General features: G+C 38.4%; 1 protein-coding gene across 2 annotated transcripts in view; it reads left to right on the top strand.

The window, feature by feature from the left end:
* LOC117403271 (tyrosine-protein phosphatase non-receptor type 14-like) overlaps positions 1-20,998 on the top strand; it is a 125,314-nt gene that overhangs the window by 97,654 nt on the left and 6,662 nt on the right. For both annotated transcript variants that reach the window (XM_059024294.1, XM_034005299.3), the window contains 5 exons: positions 1,338-1,395; positions 4,537-4,609; positions 4,981-6,440; positions 7,542-7,676; positions 18,683-18,901. In XM_059024294.1, coding sequence (XP_058880277.1) covers positions 1,338-1,395; positions 4,537-4,609; positions 4,981-6,440; positions 7,542-7,676; positions 18,683-18,901 — 1,945 coding nt within the window. The remainder of the gene's footprint in view (positions 1-1,337; positions 1,396-4,536; positions 4,610-4,980; positions 6,441-7,541; positions 7,677-18,682; positions 18,902-20,998) is intronic.

Here is a 20,998-nt window from a genome sequence, read left to right as displayed (position 1 = left end):
GAGTTTGCCAGAAAGCATGAGAGTGACCCAGCTACGGTGTGGGAAAAGGTTTTGTGGTCAGATGAGACCAAGATAGAGCTTTTTGGCCAAAACTCAAAGTGCTATGTGTGGCACAAACCTAACACTGCCCATGCCTCAAGACACACCATCCCTACAGTGAAGTATGGTGGTGGCAACTTTATGCTGTGGGGTTGCTTCTCATCAGCAGGGACTGGGCATCTTGTTAAAATTGAAGGAAGAATGGATGGAGCAAAATACAGGGAAATACTGCAAGAGAACCTACTTCAGTCCGCTAAAAAACTGAAGCTTGGGAGGAAATTCACCTTTCAGCAGGACAATGATCCCCAACACAAGGCCAAAGCAACATTGGAGTGGCTGAAGAACAAAAAGGTGAATGTCCTACAGTGGCCCAGTCAAAGTCCTGATCTCAATCCCATTGAGAATCTGTGGCACTATTTGAAAATTGCGGTCCACAAGCGCCGTCCAACCAACCTGAACAACCTGGAGCAAATCTGCCAAGAAGAATGGGCCAAAATCACTCCGACACTGTGTGCAAAGCTGGTACATACTTACCCCAAAAGACTTAAAGCTGTTATTGCAGCGAAAGGTGGCTCTACCAAATATTAATTTGTGGAGGTTGAATACTTATGCAAGCAAGATATTTCAGTTTTTTATTTTTCTTAAAAATATTTCCCAACATAAAACCAATGTCACCTTATAATTGATTTTGAGTTTCAGTGTTTTAAAATAAAATATCAAACAGAACGAAATTTCAATGTACCATTTGTAATTCAGTAATATGAGAGAATTGGTCAGGGGTCTGAATACTTTTGCAAGGCACTGTATATATATATATATATATATTTGTCAATTTAAAGAAATGATGGGCAAAGCTATAAATGTACTCATTATTATTTGCCCGAACTGTTATTCTGAACTACTTATTCAAGTACAACACTTTTTATTTTGAAACTTTTTATTTTGTAAACTGCTGCTTCCTCTAATGCAGATTAACTTGAGTCCTTCAAGTGGTATATGTTAATAGTTGTGTTTAAAAACCTGCATACCCTCAATTTACGAAAAAAAAAAAAAAAAAGCTTCTAAGAGAGAATAAAATGGATTATAAAACCTTGCTTTTTACTTCTAATAGTATAGCTAAGGCAACTATAACATGAGCAATATCCCCTTTTATGATTTAAATGCTTAAAAATACTGGTAGATACCTTTTTTTAGGTCCTTTTTAAGAGATACTTTGGCCCCATGCTTCCTGCATGGATATTGTTAACCATACACAGCAATACATAAACAACTTAACAACTCTTATTGTTAACCTACAGACAGTCAAATTCCCCTGCACCAATCAGGAGACAGCAACCTTGGAACAGGTCCTCATTGGTATGTTTTTTGTATCATTTTTTTTTTTTAGCTTCCAGTTTTTAGTAGTAATGTTAATTGTTGGTAAACGTTTCACATTTTTAAGAGAAACATTGTCCAAAAATGTCAAAAATATGCTAGCCTTTATGTTTATACTTGGTGTTCCACTTTTCAGGTTTATTCCAAATTTTACCGACAAATTACACAATTTTTTTTTTTTTTTAACTGGATGTCGGTTTTTACTGATTTATACCCGATTTTTGTCTAGTATTATTCAATATTTTCCAGGTACTATTTTCTAAGAAATGCACAATATTTTGATTAAAATGCTGTTTTATTTTGACTCCGACATTGTAATAAGCAGCCCAAAAAAAAAACTCAATAATAATAATAAAAAAAATAAGCAGCCCTACACTGTATCCTAGGATACAGCAGACGTTTAGACATCAGAGGATCAAACAACGTTCAAACGTGGTTCTCTGTCACTTCACAAACACATTATCACCTGATTATGTTGGCCAATCAAAGTCTGATTATTGTGACAATTGCTGGGCGTAGTAACTACTAGATTGAATAAAAAAACAAATTGAAATACTCACACGAAAACATAATAAGTTTAGTGGATGAGGAATGGGGAGAAAACATAAATCATTTTATGAATATTCATTCAAAAGAAAACTAATGTTTCGAAATATACAAAAAGCAAAAATAGCAGAAGTGGGTCAGATGAGGGAGAGGATGCATAGCGTTGCAAATACTGCTGCATTGAGGTACATGTTCGCGCTGACAATAAAAGAACATACTGAAATATAAGTGGCACATTAAACTAAAACAATGAAGTGAACTGAGAGACAAGCAATCTATTTATGCGGCTTTTACACACGCTTTAATAAAAAGAGAGCGCAGAATGACTGTGTTAATGAGTTTGTCAGAGAGCTGTGCTTTGCTGGACAGCCACTGTTTATTGCAGAGGTATGTATTGGTGACTTCGCGCGACATTACCGTCTGTCCATCAGCTAAAAAACACTGTCTAACACCGACAATCTTAATCGTAAATATTTAAGATTTAAACTTGGTAAGATGGTAAACTTATGGAACGCATTGATGAAAATGTCTGGTGTGATTTTTGACGCATCTCCCATTGGCTTGCACCGTCCAGTTCTGTCAATTTTCTTTTCTTTTTATGATTTCAAGGCAAATAAACCTGGCTTATTTTATGCTGATGTCATGTTCATACCTTCTGTACTAGATCCTATTTCTGTCAGCACATCGATTGGCCAGACATTTGCAAAGTACCAGCTAACTTGGGATGTGGCTTCAACTTGCACACATTCTGCTTCAACATACATGCCAGGGACATTAAACTTAATCAGAAACCAGAACTGCTACGCATCGATGTTTCAATTAAAAACTTAATTTATAACCGATTGTATCCCTATTTTAATATATGTAAACTCTGAAAAATAAAAACTGAAAATGAGGAACATATATACTGTAGTAAGTCGTGTTCTTATTAAATTATAAATGTGTTATAACCTGTGGGAGGTCGAGGTCACAATGGTGGGGTGTAGAGAGACAAAAACAAAATCCAAACAGGAAACACCAGGGTTGGTATTTATTAACAGAAATCACAAAAAGAAAAGTGTTTAACAAAAACCAGGGCTAAGTGAGGACAGGTGTGCTCAATTGTAAATAAAAGACAAACATAAATAACAATGTCCCAAAATAAGTCCCATGAGATGGTTTCCTTTCTCTTCCCATCACCGGCACATGGTTCCTTTGTCATCTCCTCGCCGTCTGCACACCCATGTCCTTGTGCTTAGTCTGCAGTTTTAAAACCCCTCCAGCTGTGAGACCCCTTTAGTACTCAGAGCTCCACCCCTGTAGTCATCCAAACACCAATCCCTGAGAAAACAGGTGTTCATAACAATGGCTGACTAAAGTAGCAGGGACCTCGCACTGTATTTCTTTACCAAGATGTCGGCCTCAAAGTGTGACGGTCCAGTGGATCCTGATAAGGGAACACCTTCAGCTGGCTCAGCACCCTCTAGTATCGGGAGGTCGAATTAGAGACCAGGCCCCCTTTAGCCTATCACACACCCTTATTCAGTGCCTATTTTTCTTTTGCATCTCCAAATACAGACCTCTGTGATGACTATGCACAAAATAGCAGTGAAAAGTTCAAAATAGAGGGTTCCATAATTTTTTTAATTTAACAAAACATGTCAACATGAATACTTGGAAATAAGTCCTTTAAATAAGAACATTTTGAAGTATGTACAATGAATTTCAGCTTTGATCATGAAACAAAATGGAGCTTGGTTCAGATGCATTATGGGGGAGGCCTTGGACAGTAAGAGTGTTAACAGACTTAAGATGGCTGAATTCCAGCATTCATTATAATACATACTTTGAATCAGCAAACAGGAGGATGGATAGATTTCTAAGACTCATTCATCCAAAAATGACCTTACAGTTGGTAACTAGAAACCCAAGATTACAACAGAGGCACTTGTTTTTTTCCTAGTGGATTCTAAATGAGGAACATTTCATCCATATAGTTTAGCCCCAGAAATATCTATTGTCTGACTGTTATTTGTGAGAATCAGGCTTTCTATGGACTCCTTTAGTCACAATAGTGTTCAAAGGTCACATATGTTCATTTTCATTTTTGGCAAGCAATTTTTCCTTTTTTAGTTTGGTCATTTAGTTGTTTTTTTTGTTTTTTTTTACCTATTAATTGGTGACTCCATTTTATTATTCATGTCAGCCTTCAGGCGAAATTCGGTGTCAATTTGTCAAGCCTTTATTTAAAACACATTTATTCTGTGCTTTGGGAGCTGTGTTTTTATAATTTCTATCACCTCCTTAGCAACTAGTAGCAAAACTAAGTACATGTAAACCTATCACTTTATCTAGTCTATGTTGTAGTGTTGAGTTCAGGTCCCAGCTGCATATTACTCCAATTTATTATCTTAAATTAAATGCATGTTTTTCTGATGAGGCACTGTGGTCAAACTAAGCCTAATCTTGTATGCATGTAAATTGTTGGCTTGTTAAGAAAACATTTTGTATTATTAATAGAAGTATTCTGACTGAATGACTGTGAGCATTTTTATTTTATTGCAGTTCATTAAGTGACTTTCCAGTATTTTCTTGCAGCCAAGACCATTTATCCTGCCACCTATGCACACCCAATATGGAGAGCATTACCAAGAAACTCGCACCTCGCAAGGTACTTTTATTGATGTGTTTATTTATTTATTTAAAAACCTTTATTAATTATTGCAACCTATGTAAATAGAATGCAGAATACCACTGCTGCTGTGCCACTGTAAAATAGCACATCACACACTGTTACAACCATTATCTTTATCAATATATACTGTCCTATCTAACTGCTTATCTCAGTGAATGTAAAATACCACCTCTTATTTCAGTAGGGAAGATTTATTTGGGATTTGTTATTATTTGTACATCTAGTATTTCTACTAAGTACCAGCATAATTACTGTGTAAAGTATATTTTGCACAGTGAATTAGTGCTTGTGAGGATATAAACTACAAATGAGCAGTATTTTCTTGTGCTCTCTCTTCTTTGAAACAGACAGCATTTTCCTTGATGAAAGGTCCTACTACAGGTCCCAGACTAGCTTGGAAGGGTGTCCAGTCGACTACTACACAGTCCCAAATGGCAGTGTGTATAGCGCACCCAGTATGAACTCTCTCAACCATTCCCAGAGCTTCATCCAGGCTTCTCCAATGTCCTCCAACCTCAGCATTCCAGGCTGTGACATCATGAGACCAGACTACATTCCCAGCCATAGACACAGTGCCATCATTGTGCCCTCTTACCGACCTACCCCAGATTATGAGACCGTTGTACGCCATCAAAGGGGTATCCACATAGACTGCCAGAGCCAGTCCTTGAGGAACCTCAACATCAGGAATTCCTATGCCTACGGCCAGCCTGAGGGCATGGTGTACAGTCAGCCCGAAATACGAGAGAGGGCCCAGTATCCATATCCCTGTGGGCCTCCAGTCGACTACAACAAGCCTGTGGTCCCCTCTGCTCAGATGAACCCCAACAGCTCAGCACAAAGCCATGCAGCAGCAAGTGCCATTTCCCACACAGTCAGTACTCCAGAGCTAGCCAACACGCAGCAACAGGGCACTCAAGGCTACAATACGGCCCACATGCTGAGGAACCATTTCTCCAGGCCACCACCCCCATATCCACGTTTCCGGCCTGCCACTAGCACGCCAGACCTAGCTAGCCACCGACACAAGCCCGTCAGTGGCAGCAGCCCTGAGCCAGTAACGCGCAAGGTCCAGTTGTCGGTAAAGACCTTCCAACAAGGCAGCTCCCCAGTGGTCCACCAGCCCCAACAGGAAGTCAGTGAACCGCTCACAGCTGTCAAGCACCGCCCATTGGTCAACAAGCGCCACAGCCTGGAAGTGATGAGCTGCATGGTCCGTGGTATGGAAGCCGTGACTTTGAAGACATTGAACGCACCTCTGCCTCGCAGGAACACGCTGAGAGAGCAGGTCCAACCTGAAGAACCGGTTCAAAAGGTTCAAGAGGTTAAGCAGCCTCCACAGTACCAGCACAAGAAAACCTTGTCCAATGCTACAATGCTGATTCATAGCAGCGACAGTGAAGAGGAAGAGGAGACCCCAGACTATGACGTGCAGATACCAGGGCTAAATGAAGACATCAGTGCTCAGCTGCAGGCGGCTTTGGCCAAAATCCCCAATAAGCCCCCACCGGAGTACCCAGGGCCAAGAAAAACGGTCAGTAATGGAACTCTCAGGCAAGACCAGCTGAATCAGGTCTCGGAGGAAGCCACGAGGGCCAGGATGATGAGGGTTGGGCAGAGTCAGGTCAGCAGCCTCTCTCGCACCGAGCAGGTGACACTAAACGGTCCTTCACTCGGACCATCTATTTCGGAGCCTGACCTGACCAGTGTGAAAGAACGTGTCAAGAAGGAACCAGTTAAGGAGAGACCTGTGTCTGAACTTTTCTCTATAGAAGATAGCATTGTGGAGAGGGAAATAATGCAGAGGGTATGTGAGATTTTTCTATAATTTTATTTATTGCACTAATTGAGGTCAACCTTATCAATATGTTTAAGTAGGGATTTGATATTTAAAATGAGTGAGGTGAGAAAAGGAATGGTTATTTATTTATTTATGTACTTAATTTTTAAGTTTAAACTGTTTTGTGAATAAAATGTATCATGATTGTGTGCTTGTGTTATTGTACAGGTGAACACAGGAAACTATAGGTCTGATGATGTATCAATATTTCAAATTGATTTTATATCACACACACTCACACACCATTTATCCACACCTGTGATCCTCATTATTGGTTGACTGTAGAAATTGCTGCTATGGAAATAAACAAGCTACAGATCCATACAATTTAGTAAGACATTAAATATTATTAATTTGTTAAACCCTAAGTACAAAAAATATAATTTCATAGGACTTAATATGAATTTAGAAACTTTCAGTTTAAACATAATTTACAAATAGTTGGAGAATCGAGCCCTAGGTCCTTATTATCTCCAAGGAAGGTAAATATCTCCAGAGACGGGGATATAGTGGAGTTGTGCAGTCTGTACATAACTGCTTGATCTGTCTCAAAGTTGTATCCAGAAACACATGCACGTTTTAAGAATATTTATTGGGTTTTTTTTGCAGTTAGGATAAATATTCCAGTACCATCAATGACTTGCCTTTAGTCAAGGTATTAGACTCTTCCCTGTATGTATGTGCTGCACTGTACTGTATGTCACCCCTCTGGTTTCTGAAGGTATCAGAATTACAACAAATATCTGTGTTTGGCAGATATAAGAATACTGCTTAAAATTAGCCAAGATTACTTTCTGTAATCTAGGCGGATGTGTGTAAAGTAGGTCAGAATTGCTGCAGGAGAATTAAAACCTTGTTTTCATGTACATACAAGCCTGAAGGGGTTTCTTTGTAAGAGGTTGAGGTTATATTTATATATATTTTTTTCTGTGTGTGTGTATCTCGATTAACTATGATCATCTGCATTCCTGGGCTTTAACAACCAGATCCTTCAGAGAATCCAACAGCATACTTTTATTCCACAATGGACTCAATGAGTGATTGCAGACATGTATTTTCTTGCCAAAGAATTTAGAAAAGCAGAAGGTGGACTCCCTTAAGAGGCCATTGATGATGGCTGCGCTAAATGGTCTCTGTGTGGCAAGGTTGCCGGTTCCTGAGGACAACCAGGAGGACACTTCCAAAGTGACAACAGATGAAAGGGTAAGACTAAAACTCCAAAAATGTTTTCCAGTATTTATATTTCTCATTTGTACAATATTCAAATGTGCCAAATTCATAAAACCTTTTCCCTGTCAGCTACTGCTGAAACAAGTGTGTTCTATCTAATTTTGAAGTGCCAATTTCGAATGTCTCCTCGCTGCTGAAACTTGCATATCAATTGGAAGGATTGAAGATGAACAGACAAGTCACTGCCTGGACTCATCTGCCCCCTGATCAGTAGATGTCACTAAAGGGCGATGATATTTCCTCCCAAGCCCTGTTGCAGCACACCCTTTGGGTTCCTAGCTAAGATTGACACCTTAGTACAAGCAAGATTGGAACCACGTTTTCATGACTCACCCTGCACACCAGCAGTGCATTAAAATCATTTTGTACATTTCATATATTTCTTCAAGGTCTCTTTATATCAATGCTTCTAATGGAAATCTGTGAAGTAGCTGTGGTTGATCTTGGCTATTGATAGTCCAAAACCTACGCTGAACTATTTTGTTATTAGCTGCAGTTCTGATTATTTGGTAGGATGTATTTATTTCTTTATCGTTAGTATTTCAGTTAAACCCACCTTCACTTCTTGGTAACTAGCCAATGTGGTTTGGCATACAGCATGTTAAACTGATAGTCAACCCTTACAGATCAGTATAAAGTTAAATCTGTGTATATATATATAATATATACACTACCGGTCAAAAGTTTTAGATCACCCCCATTTTTCCAGTTTTTATTGAAATTTAAGCAGTTCAAGTCCAGTGAATAACCTGAAATGGTACAAAGGTAAGCGGTAAACTGCCAGAGGTTAAAAAAAAAAGTTTAGGTTACCAAAAACTGAAAAATAATGTACATTTCAGAGTTATACAAAAAGGCCTTTTTCAGGGAATAAGTAATGGGTTAACAACTTACAGCTGTTCTGCAGCAATGGAAGTAAATTAAGCCTTGAAAGTTGATGCTAACAATTCCTACAGGTGTCCCAACTTTTGTTGATTACTTACAAACCCTCTGTCTGTATAAAAGCAGTGTTGGAACAGACTGTGTTACTACACCCTCTTAAGCATTATTTGGACAGTATTGTACTGCAGGAAGTAGTATATTGCTCTCATAATGGCGAGAAAAAGGCAATTAACAAAGGGAGACAGACAGACCATTATAACCCTTAAAAGTGTAGGTCTTTCCTTTAGAGAAATTGCAAAGAAAGCCAAGGTGTTAGTGAGTACAGTTTCCTACACCATCAAAAGGCACTTGGAAACTAGAGGAAACTCTGACAGGAAGAGGTCTGGCAGACCCAAAGCCACAACAGAATCAGAAGACAAATTTCTGAGAGTCAACAGCTTGCGTGATAGGCGGCTCACAGGACAACAGCTTCAAGCACAGCTTAACACTGGTCGAAGTAAGCAAGTCTCAGTTTCAACTGTGAAGAGAAGACTTCGAGCTGCAGGTTTGACAGGTCGAGTGGCAGTAAGAAAGACATTGCTAAGATGGCAAAATAAGAAAAAGAGGCTTGCCTGGGCCATGAAGCACCGCCAGTGGACTACTGAAGACTGGAAGAAGGTCTTATGGACCGATGAATCAAAATTTGAAATCTTCGGTTCATCACGCAGGGTTTTTGTACGCCGTCGAGTAGGCGAAAGGATGGTTCCTCGGTGTGTGACACCAACTGTCAAACATGGAGGAGGAAGCGTGATGGTCTGGGGCTCTTTTGCTGGATCCAGAGTCAGCGACTTGCACAGAGTGAGTGGCACCCTGAACCAAAACTGCTACCACAGCATTTTGCAGCGCCATTTTGCAATACCCTCTGGTATATGCCTAGTTGGTCAGGGGTTCATCCTACAGCAAGATAATGACCCAAAACATACCTCCAGGCTATGTCAGAACTACCTTAGAAGAAAAGAACAAGACTGTAGGCTTCAAATCATGGAATGGCCAGCACAGTCTCCAGACTTAAACCCCATCGAGCTGGTTTGGGATGAACTGGACAGAAGGGTGAAAGCAAAGCAACCTACAAGTGCAACACATTTGTGGGAACTTCTGCAACAGTGTTGGGAAGAACTTTCCGAACAATATTTGATTTCCATTGTAGAAAGAATGCCACGAGTGTGTTCGGCTGTTATATCAGCAAAAGGTGGCTACTTTGATGAGTCAAAAATTTAGATTAAATTTTGTTAAACAAAACGATTCCATGATTTCTTTTTTTATCTCCAATTGTTTATTTGTTCTATGCTTTAATTTCAGAGTACATTGAGACATTAAACTGCGTAAATTTCAATAAAAACTGGAAAAATTGAGGTGTTCTAAAACTTTTGACCGGTAGTGTGTATATATATATATATATATATATATATATATATATATATATATATATATATAATATTATTTATTTCTTAGAAGACACCCTTATCCAGGGCGAATTACAGTCGTAAACAAAAATACATTTCAAGAATCACAGTACAAGTAAGAATACAATTAAGAGCAAGATAAAAATACAATGACTTGGGTGTATATTATATATATATATATATATATATATATATATATATATATATATATATATATAAAATTGGCATTTTAAATACTCTATCCTGATTGGTTAAAACAGGTCACATGGGAGTGTTGCTATTAGTGCATATAGTGCATATGTTGGCACTTCTTTTCAAAAAGGGGTGAATACTAGTAGATATCCATACCCCACTAGCCTTAAAAAAAAAAAAAAAAAGGCAGACATATTAGAATGTATCGCAATAAACATGACTGATGAGATTTATGTAAGGGCTGACCTTTTGGGAAACCGAAGTGTACATGAGATATTGAATGAGTCTGAATCGGACATCAATGATTAATTAAAGTAGTGAAAAAAACAGTATTCAAATCAATTCAAAACTCGCCATTCTGATCGCTTTGCTGCTTCTGCCTGATCTACAGCGTTTCCCTATCCCATTCTGAAAATAAATAGTTTTAAAAACATATCTTAAACTTTCAGCTTTTTTAAGAAGATTTGGGTCGCTCTTAAAAGAAACTTTGGTGGTTAAATGGATGTTTTTTTTTTTCTGCTGCCTCTGGTCTATGTCTGTTCTTCTCTGGTCGGTTGCATCTCTTGCCCTGCCTGCTGCCACAGGTCCTACACCCTGCGCAGCTGTGTGATCTGATGCAGAATATTTATAAATGCATGTCGACAATTCCTGCCGTACTTTTCTCTCCACACATTTGTCCAGGTATGATGGTATCGTCTCTTCTGCTGTGCCCTGCATTGTCTTAAGTTGTTTCTTAACACTGGCCCAGTAGTTCTACATGTTGTCCAGCCGTAAACTGTAAAGTAACCGAGTATTCCATAATGCAAATAACGTCTTTCTCGCCACTGAGAAGCGGTAGCACAAATCTGGTATGGATACCTCCTGTCACTACCCAGGATAACAAAGGACGATAAAAAAAAAAAAAAATTAAAAAAACAGCGCTGTCGCCTGATACTGTTGTAGGTCTTGTGAGAAAGGGTCATTTGTGCTGTGTCATGATGAAAATAGCCAGTAATATTTTACTTTAAAATGTGATTAACAAACCAAGAATTATAACAAATCAAATAAAGGAAAACTGCAATTTCAATGGCAATATTCAATTCAACATCTATAAAATGGCATTTTTTTAAATTAATGCATTTTTGGGTTTATTTTTAATACGAAAGTCAAGGTCAACTATTATCATCGAGAAGGCACTATCACTATTAGAAAATGATTTTTACCATTGTTTTCTTTAAAAAAAAAAAAAAAAAAACACCTGAAAACCTAGATTTACCTTGAACTTGTACTGATTCTTCGGATACCTTTCCGCTGAGTAAAGACGTTCTAAGAAAATAGTCCCGAACATTTTTTAAATAAAGAACAAGGATGACATACCTATAAAGAGAAAAACAATTCGTTTTTATTTAATAAATTGATTTTTTTATTGACTTGTTAGAGTTTCATAATTTATATTTATAATCAGTACATTGCCTGAGGAATGAACGGAGCAATTACTGGACAGTCCGTGTACGATGGAGTCTGAACTACCAATACAATCTCTCATTAAATACCACTCTAAAATGCCTCCTAACTCACCATGTTTCTACCATCAGCCAAAGTCTTTCTCTCCTGAATCTATATATGAATGGAGCAATATTACTGAACTGTCCGCATCTCGCTTTGTTGTTGTTGAAAGATTTTGTGTCTGTGTACCAGTCGAGCTTGACCGTCTGTGATTGGCTCTTGGCAGTTGCAGGTACAGGATTGGTTGCTTTTGTCGATGCAAAGTATTGATTGGCTGGGTTTGGTGGATAATAAATAAATTTGGACCAATTGTGTCTTTGTTTAGTATTTACTGTCCAATAGATGTGAACTACACTTAAAAACACAGCAAGTCAAAAAGAAAGCCAGCACTTGCGTGGATTGATTTTAAATGATTCACAGTTGGTGTTGAGACGTTCCAGCGGGCATCTGCCATCTATTAGAGCCCGCTAGAACTGGAAGCTGATTGGCTGACTGTACTGAATCGCTTTATATATATGGAACCTATCAATTATTGGAAAAATATTTCAGCAATGTTCAACTTATCTTTGGGGTTTTCCTAGATCATTTGTGCCGGCATTAAAGTCTCCATTTAAGTGTGGTTTAAATCGGGTGAAAGTGCAGGTCAGGGCAGCACATTGATGGAGTAAATCCTCCGTTTCACAAGCAGAACGTGGACTGGAATTATCCTGTTGCTCTGTGGCAATTTGACAAAAACAGCACCGACTTCAATGACTTTAGGGGGCACTGTGCTGTAGAGGGTGCCGTCTCTTGGATGAGACATGAAATCAATTTCTAGACATTAAAGACACTATTATATGTTCAGACCATATGTAAGCCTCCCTGCTACCATTTGTATGTAAAGATTTAACTGGCCTTTGAAATAAAATATAATAAAACACACATGTACAGTATGTGGGTGTGTTTGAAAAGTAATTTAGTGGGGTCCAGTGTTTAATTATACTCCTGATATATTGCTTCATAAAGTCAAATGAAACCTGCTGAATAATGTTACGAAATCAAACATAAAATACTGCACTACTATTATGGCTTCCGGTAGACTTTTGCAATATCATTTTACACAGTAGCTTCTTTGATTACATGATGTTCAATAAAAGATTTAAATTATGTTGATATAGTTTTTTTTTTTTTTTTTTTTTTTAATTATGTCTCAATCCTAAAACTCTTGGCAAACTTTTGGCCACAGTTGTGTTCTATTCCGTCTTCATTTTACCTATTTTAATACTGTTATATATATAAAAAATGAAAGACAGTTTAATCTCATCAGATTCTTTAGTGGGGCCCCAACCTTCACCCCCAAAAAGCTTTTCATAATCATACAGTAGCCCCTCGCTAAACCGGACATGTTTGTCCGACATAAGGAGGTGTCGGGTTTAAAAACAATACAATAAAATTGGATATACATACATTTATAGTTCTCTATGTGTTTTAAATATTAATCATTGCGCTGAAATAACACTAATATGTTTTGGGTACACTACACATTACATTATGTAAAAATATAAATCTGTACAGTAGGCCTATACAGTACAGTAGTAAAATCAAATGAACACCTAGCACACTTTCTTTTTACTTTAGCCTACTGGTAACACAAAATAAAACATGCTGCTGCATTGTGCACATTGGTGTACAATGCAAATAAAAGATTATTTTAAATTGAAATTAAATGATTTTAAGGTTTTTTTATTTTAATTATTATTTTTGACTTGGCCTACTTAGTAGCCAAGACAATTAACACACAATAGATCATGGTCCTATACAGATGCTCGGAATGAGCTGGAGGGGTTAGTGGCACATGTGTGCAGCCTATTGCTACCAGCACGCTGGGAAAATCAGAAATGTCATAGAAATTTGTTTTCAAGGCTTGTAAGTACACCCTGACTTTAGTGAAAATTAGGTACTTGGGTGTTCGTCTCAAAAATGCATTGAACACAACTGGCAACGCACGAGAAAAAGCGGACTGGGAAATGCCAGCAACAATTGCGACTGTTTAAAATGTGCTTTCAAAAGTTCTGAACAAATTGTAAGTGTCACAATTGTTGGCAGCTTTAGTACATCTCATTAGAATATTTGTGAACCCTCATTTGCACTATCTCCACTCCCTTTTTGCGGATTTATGCAGGAACGCCCATAATTACATATTCATCTAAGGTTGAACCGCAAAGAAAAACTGCTGCTGCAAAGCATTGCCTAAAAAGTCGCTAACAGCATTGCACTTGTTTATTTCACCCTAGTCTTCCGACTCGTTTGCAACTGGGTTGCAACTATTGCAGTAGACGCAAAACTGTAGTACATCTAGCCCTAAGTGTTGCTTTTCCAGAGGGATTGCCACCCTTGTCTCTATGGGCTTATGAACCAGGTATTGGAGACAACCTTTATTTATTTCAAAATGTTTTGTAGCCAAGAGGGTTATTATTATATTTTGTTTTATCTAAACCAGAAGTTACTGTATAGGCATGACATGACTTGTTCATCATTAGGCCTGCAATTTTATTTTCTCCCAAAGCCCTCTGGTATGTCACGAACAATCTTGAGTTTCTCCTTGACAGACATTCAACCTTCTTCAAACAAAGCAAAACCTCAACCAGTACACAAATGAATATTAAAATAACAAGTCTTTTCAGAGAATGTGCAGTTCAGACATGCAGAGATTCGAATGCAATGCTGTAAGAAAGTGCATTCAATAGACATAATTATGTGGGAAAAGGTTGTAAAAAATGCCAGGAATTTTAACACAAATGTTCTGTATGTTCTGAATGTTTCAAGTTTCCTTAGAGAAGGCTTGGTAGCAGAGGGTTTAAGCAGTATAACCTCTCACTGCTGATGGCCTGGTTTTGAACCCTGATTTCCAGTAGGTCACATATAAAATAAGCTTTTGGTTTAAATACACAACATCTCAAAACTAATTCACAGGCCCAAATGTGACAGGCCATTATTGAGATGCATTGACAAGGATTAAGTGCTTGGCTTTAGCTAGTGCTGTTGTTTTCACCTATTTGAGTGCTAAAATTAAAAAAAAAAAAAAAGAATAATAACTAATCTGGCATTACCACTAATAACAAAAACTGAACCTAGTTTTTAGAAATTGCAGAATTGCAGAATTGTCCCCTTTTGATGAAATCTGGTCACTGCCCTTACTTACAATGTGACATATCAAAACGTGTCATGTATTTTGTATTTGCTGCGAGAACTTAATATAGGTATTATGCTCTAGTACTAATTTACTGCAGTGCCCAATAATATGTTCAATGTTATACTGGCAAGCCTTCTTGTCTATCTGTCACTCTATAAAGTAAATAAGCAAAAGAAAAATGCTGAACAATAAACATCATTTGATTTCGAACTTTGCCATCCACGTTCAAAAGTTCTGTTTACAGTGTAATACAGAGGAAGTGTATTTCACTTCTGTATAGTACAGTATCTCTTTAGTGAGTCAGTCATTATTTGCTTTTGCTTTCAGTGAATTTTATATTACCATAGTACTTTATATTAATTAAAAAAAAACATGATAACAACAGAGCTGCTTTACCAAATGTTAGGATTTTCATACAGTCTTGTCCTATTTCATTTATAATTTGGAAGGCAGTGCTACAGTACATCAACTGTAAACTGCTTCTGTGTTTTAATTGAAATGGTTCATTGTGATGCAGTGCAGAAGTATGTTTCTTTGTTTATCATTGCAACCATCCAATAGATTTTTACAAAACCTTGATGAAATGGTGTGATGTTTTTTCAGTGGCACACAGATTAGTATGAACATATATCATGAGTATTTGTAATTAAAGATTAAGAAGTTTGCTAAATTGCCTGCCACAATGGAAACTGTGATTCACACCCCTAAAGAGAAAGGTGAATCTGTGGGGCAATTTTGCTCAATTTTTTTGGCCGCTGTCTTTAGGCTTTTTTATTATTGTTTTGCTTGGCGCACCTCTTTTACAGTGTTTGATAGCTTCCAGATTTTTGGGCAATGTTCTTGTACGAATCATTTTTTAATCCCCACAAAAGGCCTAGCTATAATAATTGTAATACAGAATTTTTAACTGCTTCTGTGTGAGGTTGATCGTTGTCAGATTTAAGATTTTCTTGTGCCTTGGTGGGGATGCATACTGTACTGCATTCGAGTCTGTTTCTGTCACTGTACTGGGTGCAACTATACTTGGCAGGAATGCTTTTATCTCTGCTTGGTAGCAACAGGGAACTTCGGCTGTCTGGTTGACCACTAACTGTTATAACGTATGGCCTATTCTTTCTCACTGTTGTTTTGAGAGACTATATGTGACAAAAGATTTTAAGTAATGGTTTTGGGGCAGGGTCATGCATCAGGCGAATTAACTTGCTTTGCAATTATTAAACTTAAATAAATTATGTTTGGTCTCAGATTAAAAGCACATCACATAATGGGCATTGGGCAAAATTGTCAGTTTCTCCTTGACTGAATGGCAGAATGGAAAAGAGAAATCTTTTGTTGCTTCTGCTGCCACCATGCCTAACTCAAGCCAATGTAATTCAGCCTTTTAAGAATCAGATGAATGCATCATGAGTGATATACTAGTGAGATAAACTGAAAACCACTGCAAAAGATGTTAAGCAATTTTAGATACAGGTCAAATTTTCTTCATTTTTCCCCACATGGAGTGAATGGTTTTAAATAAACAACTCGCTCATTTGAAATGTCTTCCAGACATAGTTGAGATTTAAAACTGATTGTGACAAAGTGAAGTAGCTGGAATGTACAGTATTTCCTTACCTATTGTCAACACTCTAGTCATCGGTATTTAAGAAATGCAATATCGAGGACAACGTTTTTACATCTGTTCACTGCTTCCTTTTCAGGTGTTTAACAATAATAAATGGTGTTGCCAGTTCTAAGATTTAATTTCCAAAAGCAATCTAAGCAACATTTTTCTCAAGAATACTAACAAAATTAGCAGCCTGACTTGGAGCCAGGGTGAGAGTTTGTGGTTTTGTGAGCAGGTCGGTCCAGACGTCATTTATTTTATTTTAAGAATGTTATTCTTTCCATCTGTAACAGGGGTGTTCTGTTACTGTGTGGGTATCCTCCGAGAAATGAGAGAGACAGGGGGTTTGCAGTTGCAGTTGTTGGTGGACGCCACTAGGGTACCAGCAATGGTGGCCCTAGTGCGGAAGGATATATATACAAACATGTACACGACTACGTACAAAACAGGCAAAACAAACACTGTACAAAAAAAACAACTAGGAAATAAAAGGTGGCCAAGCTCGGACCATGCGCTACCCCTGCTACACCGGGAGGTCCCACGCCAGGAACCTTCTTCCTAACACAAATTAAATATACTTTTGTAGGATTAAAATCCCCTAAATTATTTTTTTTCTAAAGTATCAGTTGTCCCAGTCTACACATAGTCATAACCCTTAGCTCACCCTGGTTAACCACACAGCCTGATGATTCTTCTCTTTCACCTCCAGACTTGCAGAAGACAAAACAAACAAAAGAAGAACAAAAGGACTGGCCCTTTTTAAAGGCAGATGACCAGGGTTCATTGATAATCATTTAGTCAAATAACACCTGGCCACCTGCTGCACATTAAGCTTCAAAAAGGCTGGGAGGGGAGTCTAACCTCCCAGCCCTGTCATATCTAGCACAAACTTTTGTTTTTATACAATTAAACCAATGTTATTTTTAAACCATACAAACTATATTTTATTTACAAAACTCAAACAAAACATATTATTCACAAACATATAGTCCTCAGCCCTGCCACACCATATTTCATGAGATTGTTCTAGTGAGAGAAGTGTTTTTCTGTCAGAAACTATTTCCCTCTATTATGACTACAAAAAGGAAGTCAGTAAAATACTTTCAGAAGAAAGTTGTTCTTTAATATTCTTACATTGTGTCTAAATTGAAAGGAACTGAAAGACTGGTCTAAATTGTGAGATGATTTTATATTGAGCTTATCAAGAGGTATATGTTGGTGGCTGTTGTGCTTTTTAAAGGTACAAATGTGGAACATAGTTTTAATGACAGTCTTGTAGCCTCCTCAGTATATTTCCATTGATATTAGATGTGTAATCTGTAGAAACAGTTTATTTTTTGATAAAGCAATAAAAAAAGTTCCCATTTGGATGCTGTCTCTTAACATCACTGCTCGTTGTTTTCTTTTAGCTAAGAGTTTCCAGCATTCTTATTTTCCTTTTGTTTGGATGGAAATATGACTTAATTGAATGATTAACAACAATAGACAATGAGTCATTGGTCAGGCTTCTGTGTTTTATTTGTAAGCACGTACACTAACTGGAGTAAAGTAAACTGTACCAGTTAGACACTTATTGATTGTGCCAAATTTACAAAGAAGTAAAATTGTGTAATTAACGTTTTGATGCTAACAATATTTTCTGTTTATTAAGCAGCAAAGGGTGTACTTAAATGAATTTTTCTAAGCAACAACAAGGTAATAATATACTGGATGAGTGTAGTTTCCTTTAAAAGATTAGTGAATGACTAAGCGTTTAGTTGTAGTAAAACAAAGTCTGTACAGGTTTAAACCTTAAATTTTGGTATGCCTTTATTAAGCAATGTTTTGTGTAGGTTAATAAGTCACAAACATACCTGTATCTGTATATTGACTAAAGCAGCAACTGTGCATTTAAGTTATTTATAATTTTCAGTGCTCTATTCTCAAGGCATTTAATTGAATTATGTAATTTACACCTTTTAATTCAATGTCTTGGAAATAGGGCCCACTGTGTAAGACTTGCATGGAGCAGATTCTTCAAGTTCTGCTCATACAGTAACATTGAAATTGTTTGTGAATCTTTATTTAACCGAAGTAATCTGATTAATACTACACTATGCAGTTTCACTGTGAGTTTTGGGATTATCAATGTCCCTGCAATTGATGCTGAATAAAAGAATGACTTGCGTGCCTTGTTAAGAAATCTTGCTTTTGTTCCTTTTAGTGTAAAATCCTGGAAAGGAAGCTTGAGGAGGAAATGGTGTTCACAGAATACGAGCAGATCCCAAAGAAGAAAGCTGATGGCGTTTTCACCACGGCAGTGATGCCAGACAATGCAGAGCGAAACCGCTTCCGGGACATCGTTCCCTATGAGGAAAACCGTGTTGAGCTTGTGCCAACCAAAGAAAACAACACCGGCTACATCAATGCCTCCCATATCAAGGTGAAGAAAACGCCCTAGATTTTTCCTTTATATTAATTTGTATTATTTTTTGTGGTGTATGTGTTTATAAAATTCCCTTCATTGTGAGAGCTTTTCAGAAGTGTCTCATGGGCAAAGAGGCATGTCAGTCCTATCCCAGGCCTTTCTTTTAGAGATGGCCTGTGCCAGTGGGCAAAAACGGGAATAAGTAATGCATACAATCTCTCTTATTTTACACCAGTAAAAACATTTAAGAATGGAAACCAAAAAAAAAAAAAAAATCCTTACCAGTATTTCCAAACATACTAATAAACTACTAAAGGAAAGTCACCAGGAGATAGTAGGGCCTTTTTGTGCTACGTAGTATAGTTTTTACTATAGTTTTATAGTTTAACTCCCTCGGTATAGTCTCCCAGTATTCCAGTCAGCCAACTGCACCCCCTTCATCACCTTTACAGCTTCCCCTAGCCTTATATAAGTGTGGGGGTGTGAACAGGCTGGCTATATTGGTGATGTCAGGCCAGGAAATGAAACCAAAACACACAGCAACTGCGGGCCCACACTCGGGCAGCAGAAATGCTGCTATGGGCAATGCTGTCAGCAAAACATGCTGACAGCACCAAGGCTGGCTCTTCCAACCTCAGCAAATCCCCGGAGGTCAGCAGCAAACTACCTCCAGGGCAGGCCTCCCCAGGCAGTGACATGCAAACATTCCCAGGCGGTGACATGCAGTGATCCCCGGGCGGTAACGTGTAGGCATCACCAGGCGGTAACATGCAGGCATCCCTGGGCGGTGACTTGCAGGCATCCCCGGGTGGTGACGTGCAGGCATTCCCACGCAGTGCTGCGGAGGCATCCCCAGGCGATGAAGCCAGGAGGGGAGCCACTGGCCCAGAAGGCAGCACCGGGAGCTCCACTTCTCCCCCTTGTGATGGAGTCAGGACCAGTCATGGTGCTGGAGTTGACCACTCTGGCAGTGGCTGCGACGGTACTGGCGCTCTTTGCGGCAGCTTCAGCCGGGCTGTTTTCCCCTGTGCTCCCCTCAGCAGCCTATGCAGTGGCTGCTGAGAAATGCCAGCATCACGTCCTGGTCCTTTCTCTTGTCGCTCAGGACCCAGATGGCTATGGGCATAGACTGGGCCTCCAGCCCAGCATTGTCCTGGATCCAGTCCCGTAGTCTGATGGCATCATCTGCCATTGCCGTTTTTTTTTTTTTTCACCCAAAAACCACACACAGCAAAAAAAAAAAAAAAAAGTTCTTCAAAAATATTCACCCGCAGTACTTTTCCTGGCCTGCGGCTGTGGAAGCGCTGTTATCCCACGTTCTGACACCACGTGTGCACAGGCTGTCTGTAGGGGTGACGTCAAGCCAGAAAGGAACACACAGATAGGCAGTACTGGCGGGTGAAACTGAGACGCAATGGCTGCGCTCAGTGTGTTTATTGAATGAAACAAATAAAATATTTAAACAAAAACAGCACACGGCACTTTGGGCCAAAATAAATAGACAAACAAAACGAACAGACACGAACAAACGGGACAAACACTAAACAAACAAGTACTGTGCTGGTCCTCCAGCACGACTTAGCAATTGCTATTATTATTATTATTATTATTATTATTATTATTATTATTATTATTATTATTTTCTCATCACTCTCTCCCGTTCTTTCTCCCTGAACACACAATCCCTTTTATGCAGGTGTACCGAGACTCAATTGCTAATCAGTTATTCAATTTGGAATCTCGGTACAGCACGTGAACTAATTTGTGCACTTTCCTGTGCTCTACATACAAATACCCCTTTTAATCTGCACGTGAAGTGATTGTGCCATCCTCATGTCTAAATACAATTATATATTTTAAATCACTCGTGCTACACAGACCCATGCACCAACATCTATACACCAACATTAACACACCACATGCAACACATAACACAAAATACACACGGACGAGGCACACTGCCACAGGGGGTCTCTGATCGTCCTAAAATATCTGTTGGCTAAATATTGTATCAGAATACTGTTGTCATTACCACGTATTTTATTGTCCATTATATTTAGAAATAGCTTTATTAAATCCGGTTCTTCAGATGTTTTAACTGAGAAATAACTG

Source organism: Acipenser ruthenus, chromosome 5, assembly GCF_902713425.1.
Source record: "Acipenser ruthenus chromosome 5, fAciRut3.2 maternal haplotype, whole genome shotgun sequence".
NCBI classification, from domain to species: domain Eukaryota; kingdom Metazoa; phylum Chordata; class Actinopteri; order Acipenseriformes; family Acipenseridae; genus Acipenser; species Acipenser ruthenus.
The sequence above is the reverse complement of the archived record's forward strand: the minus strand, read 5'-3'. Positions and strand labels throughout refer to the sequence as shown.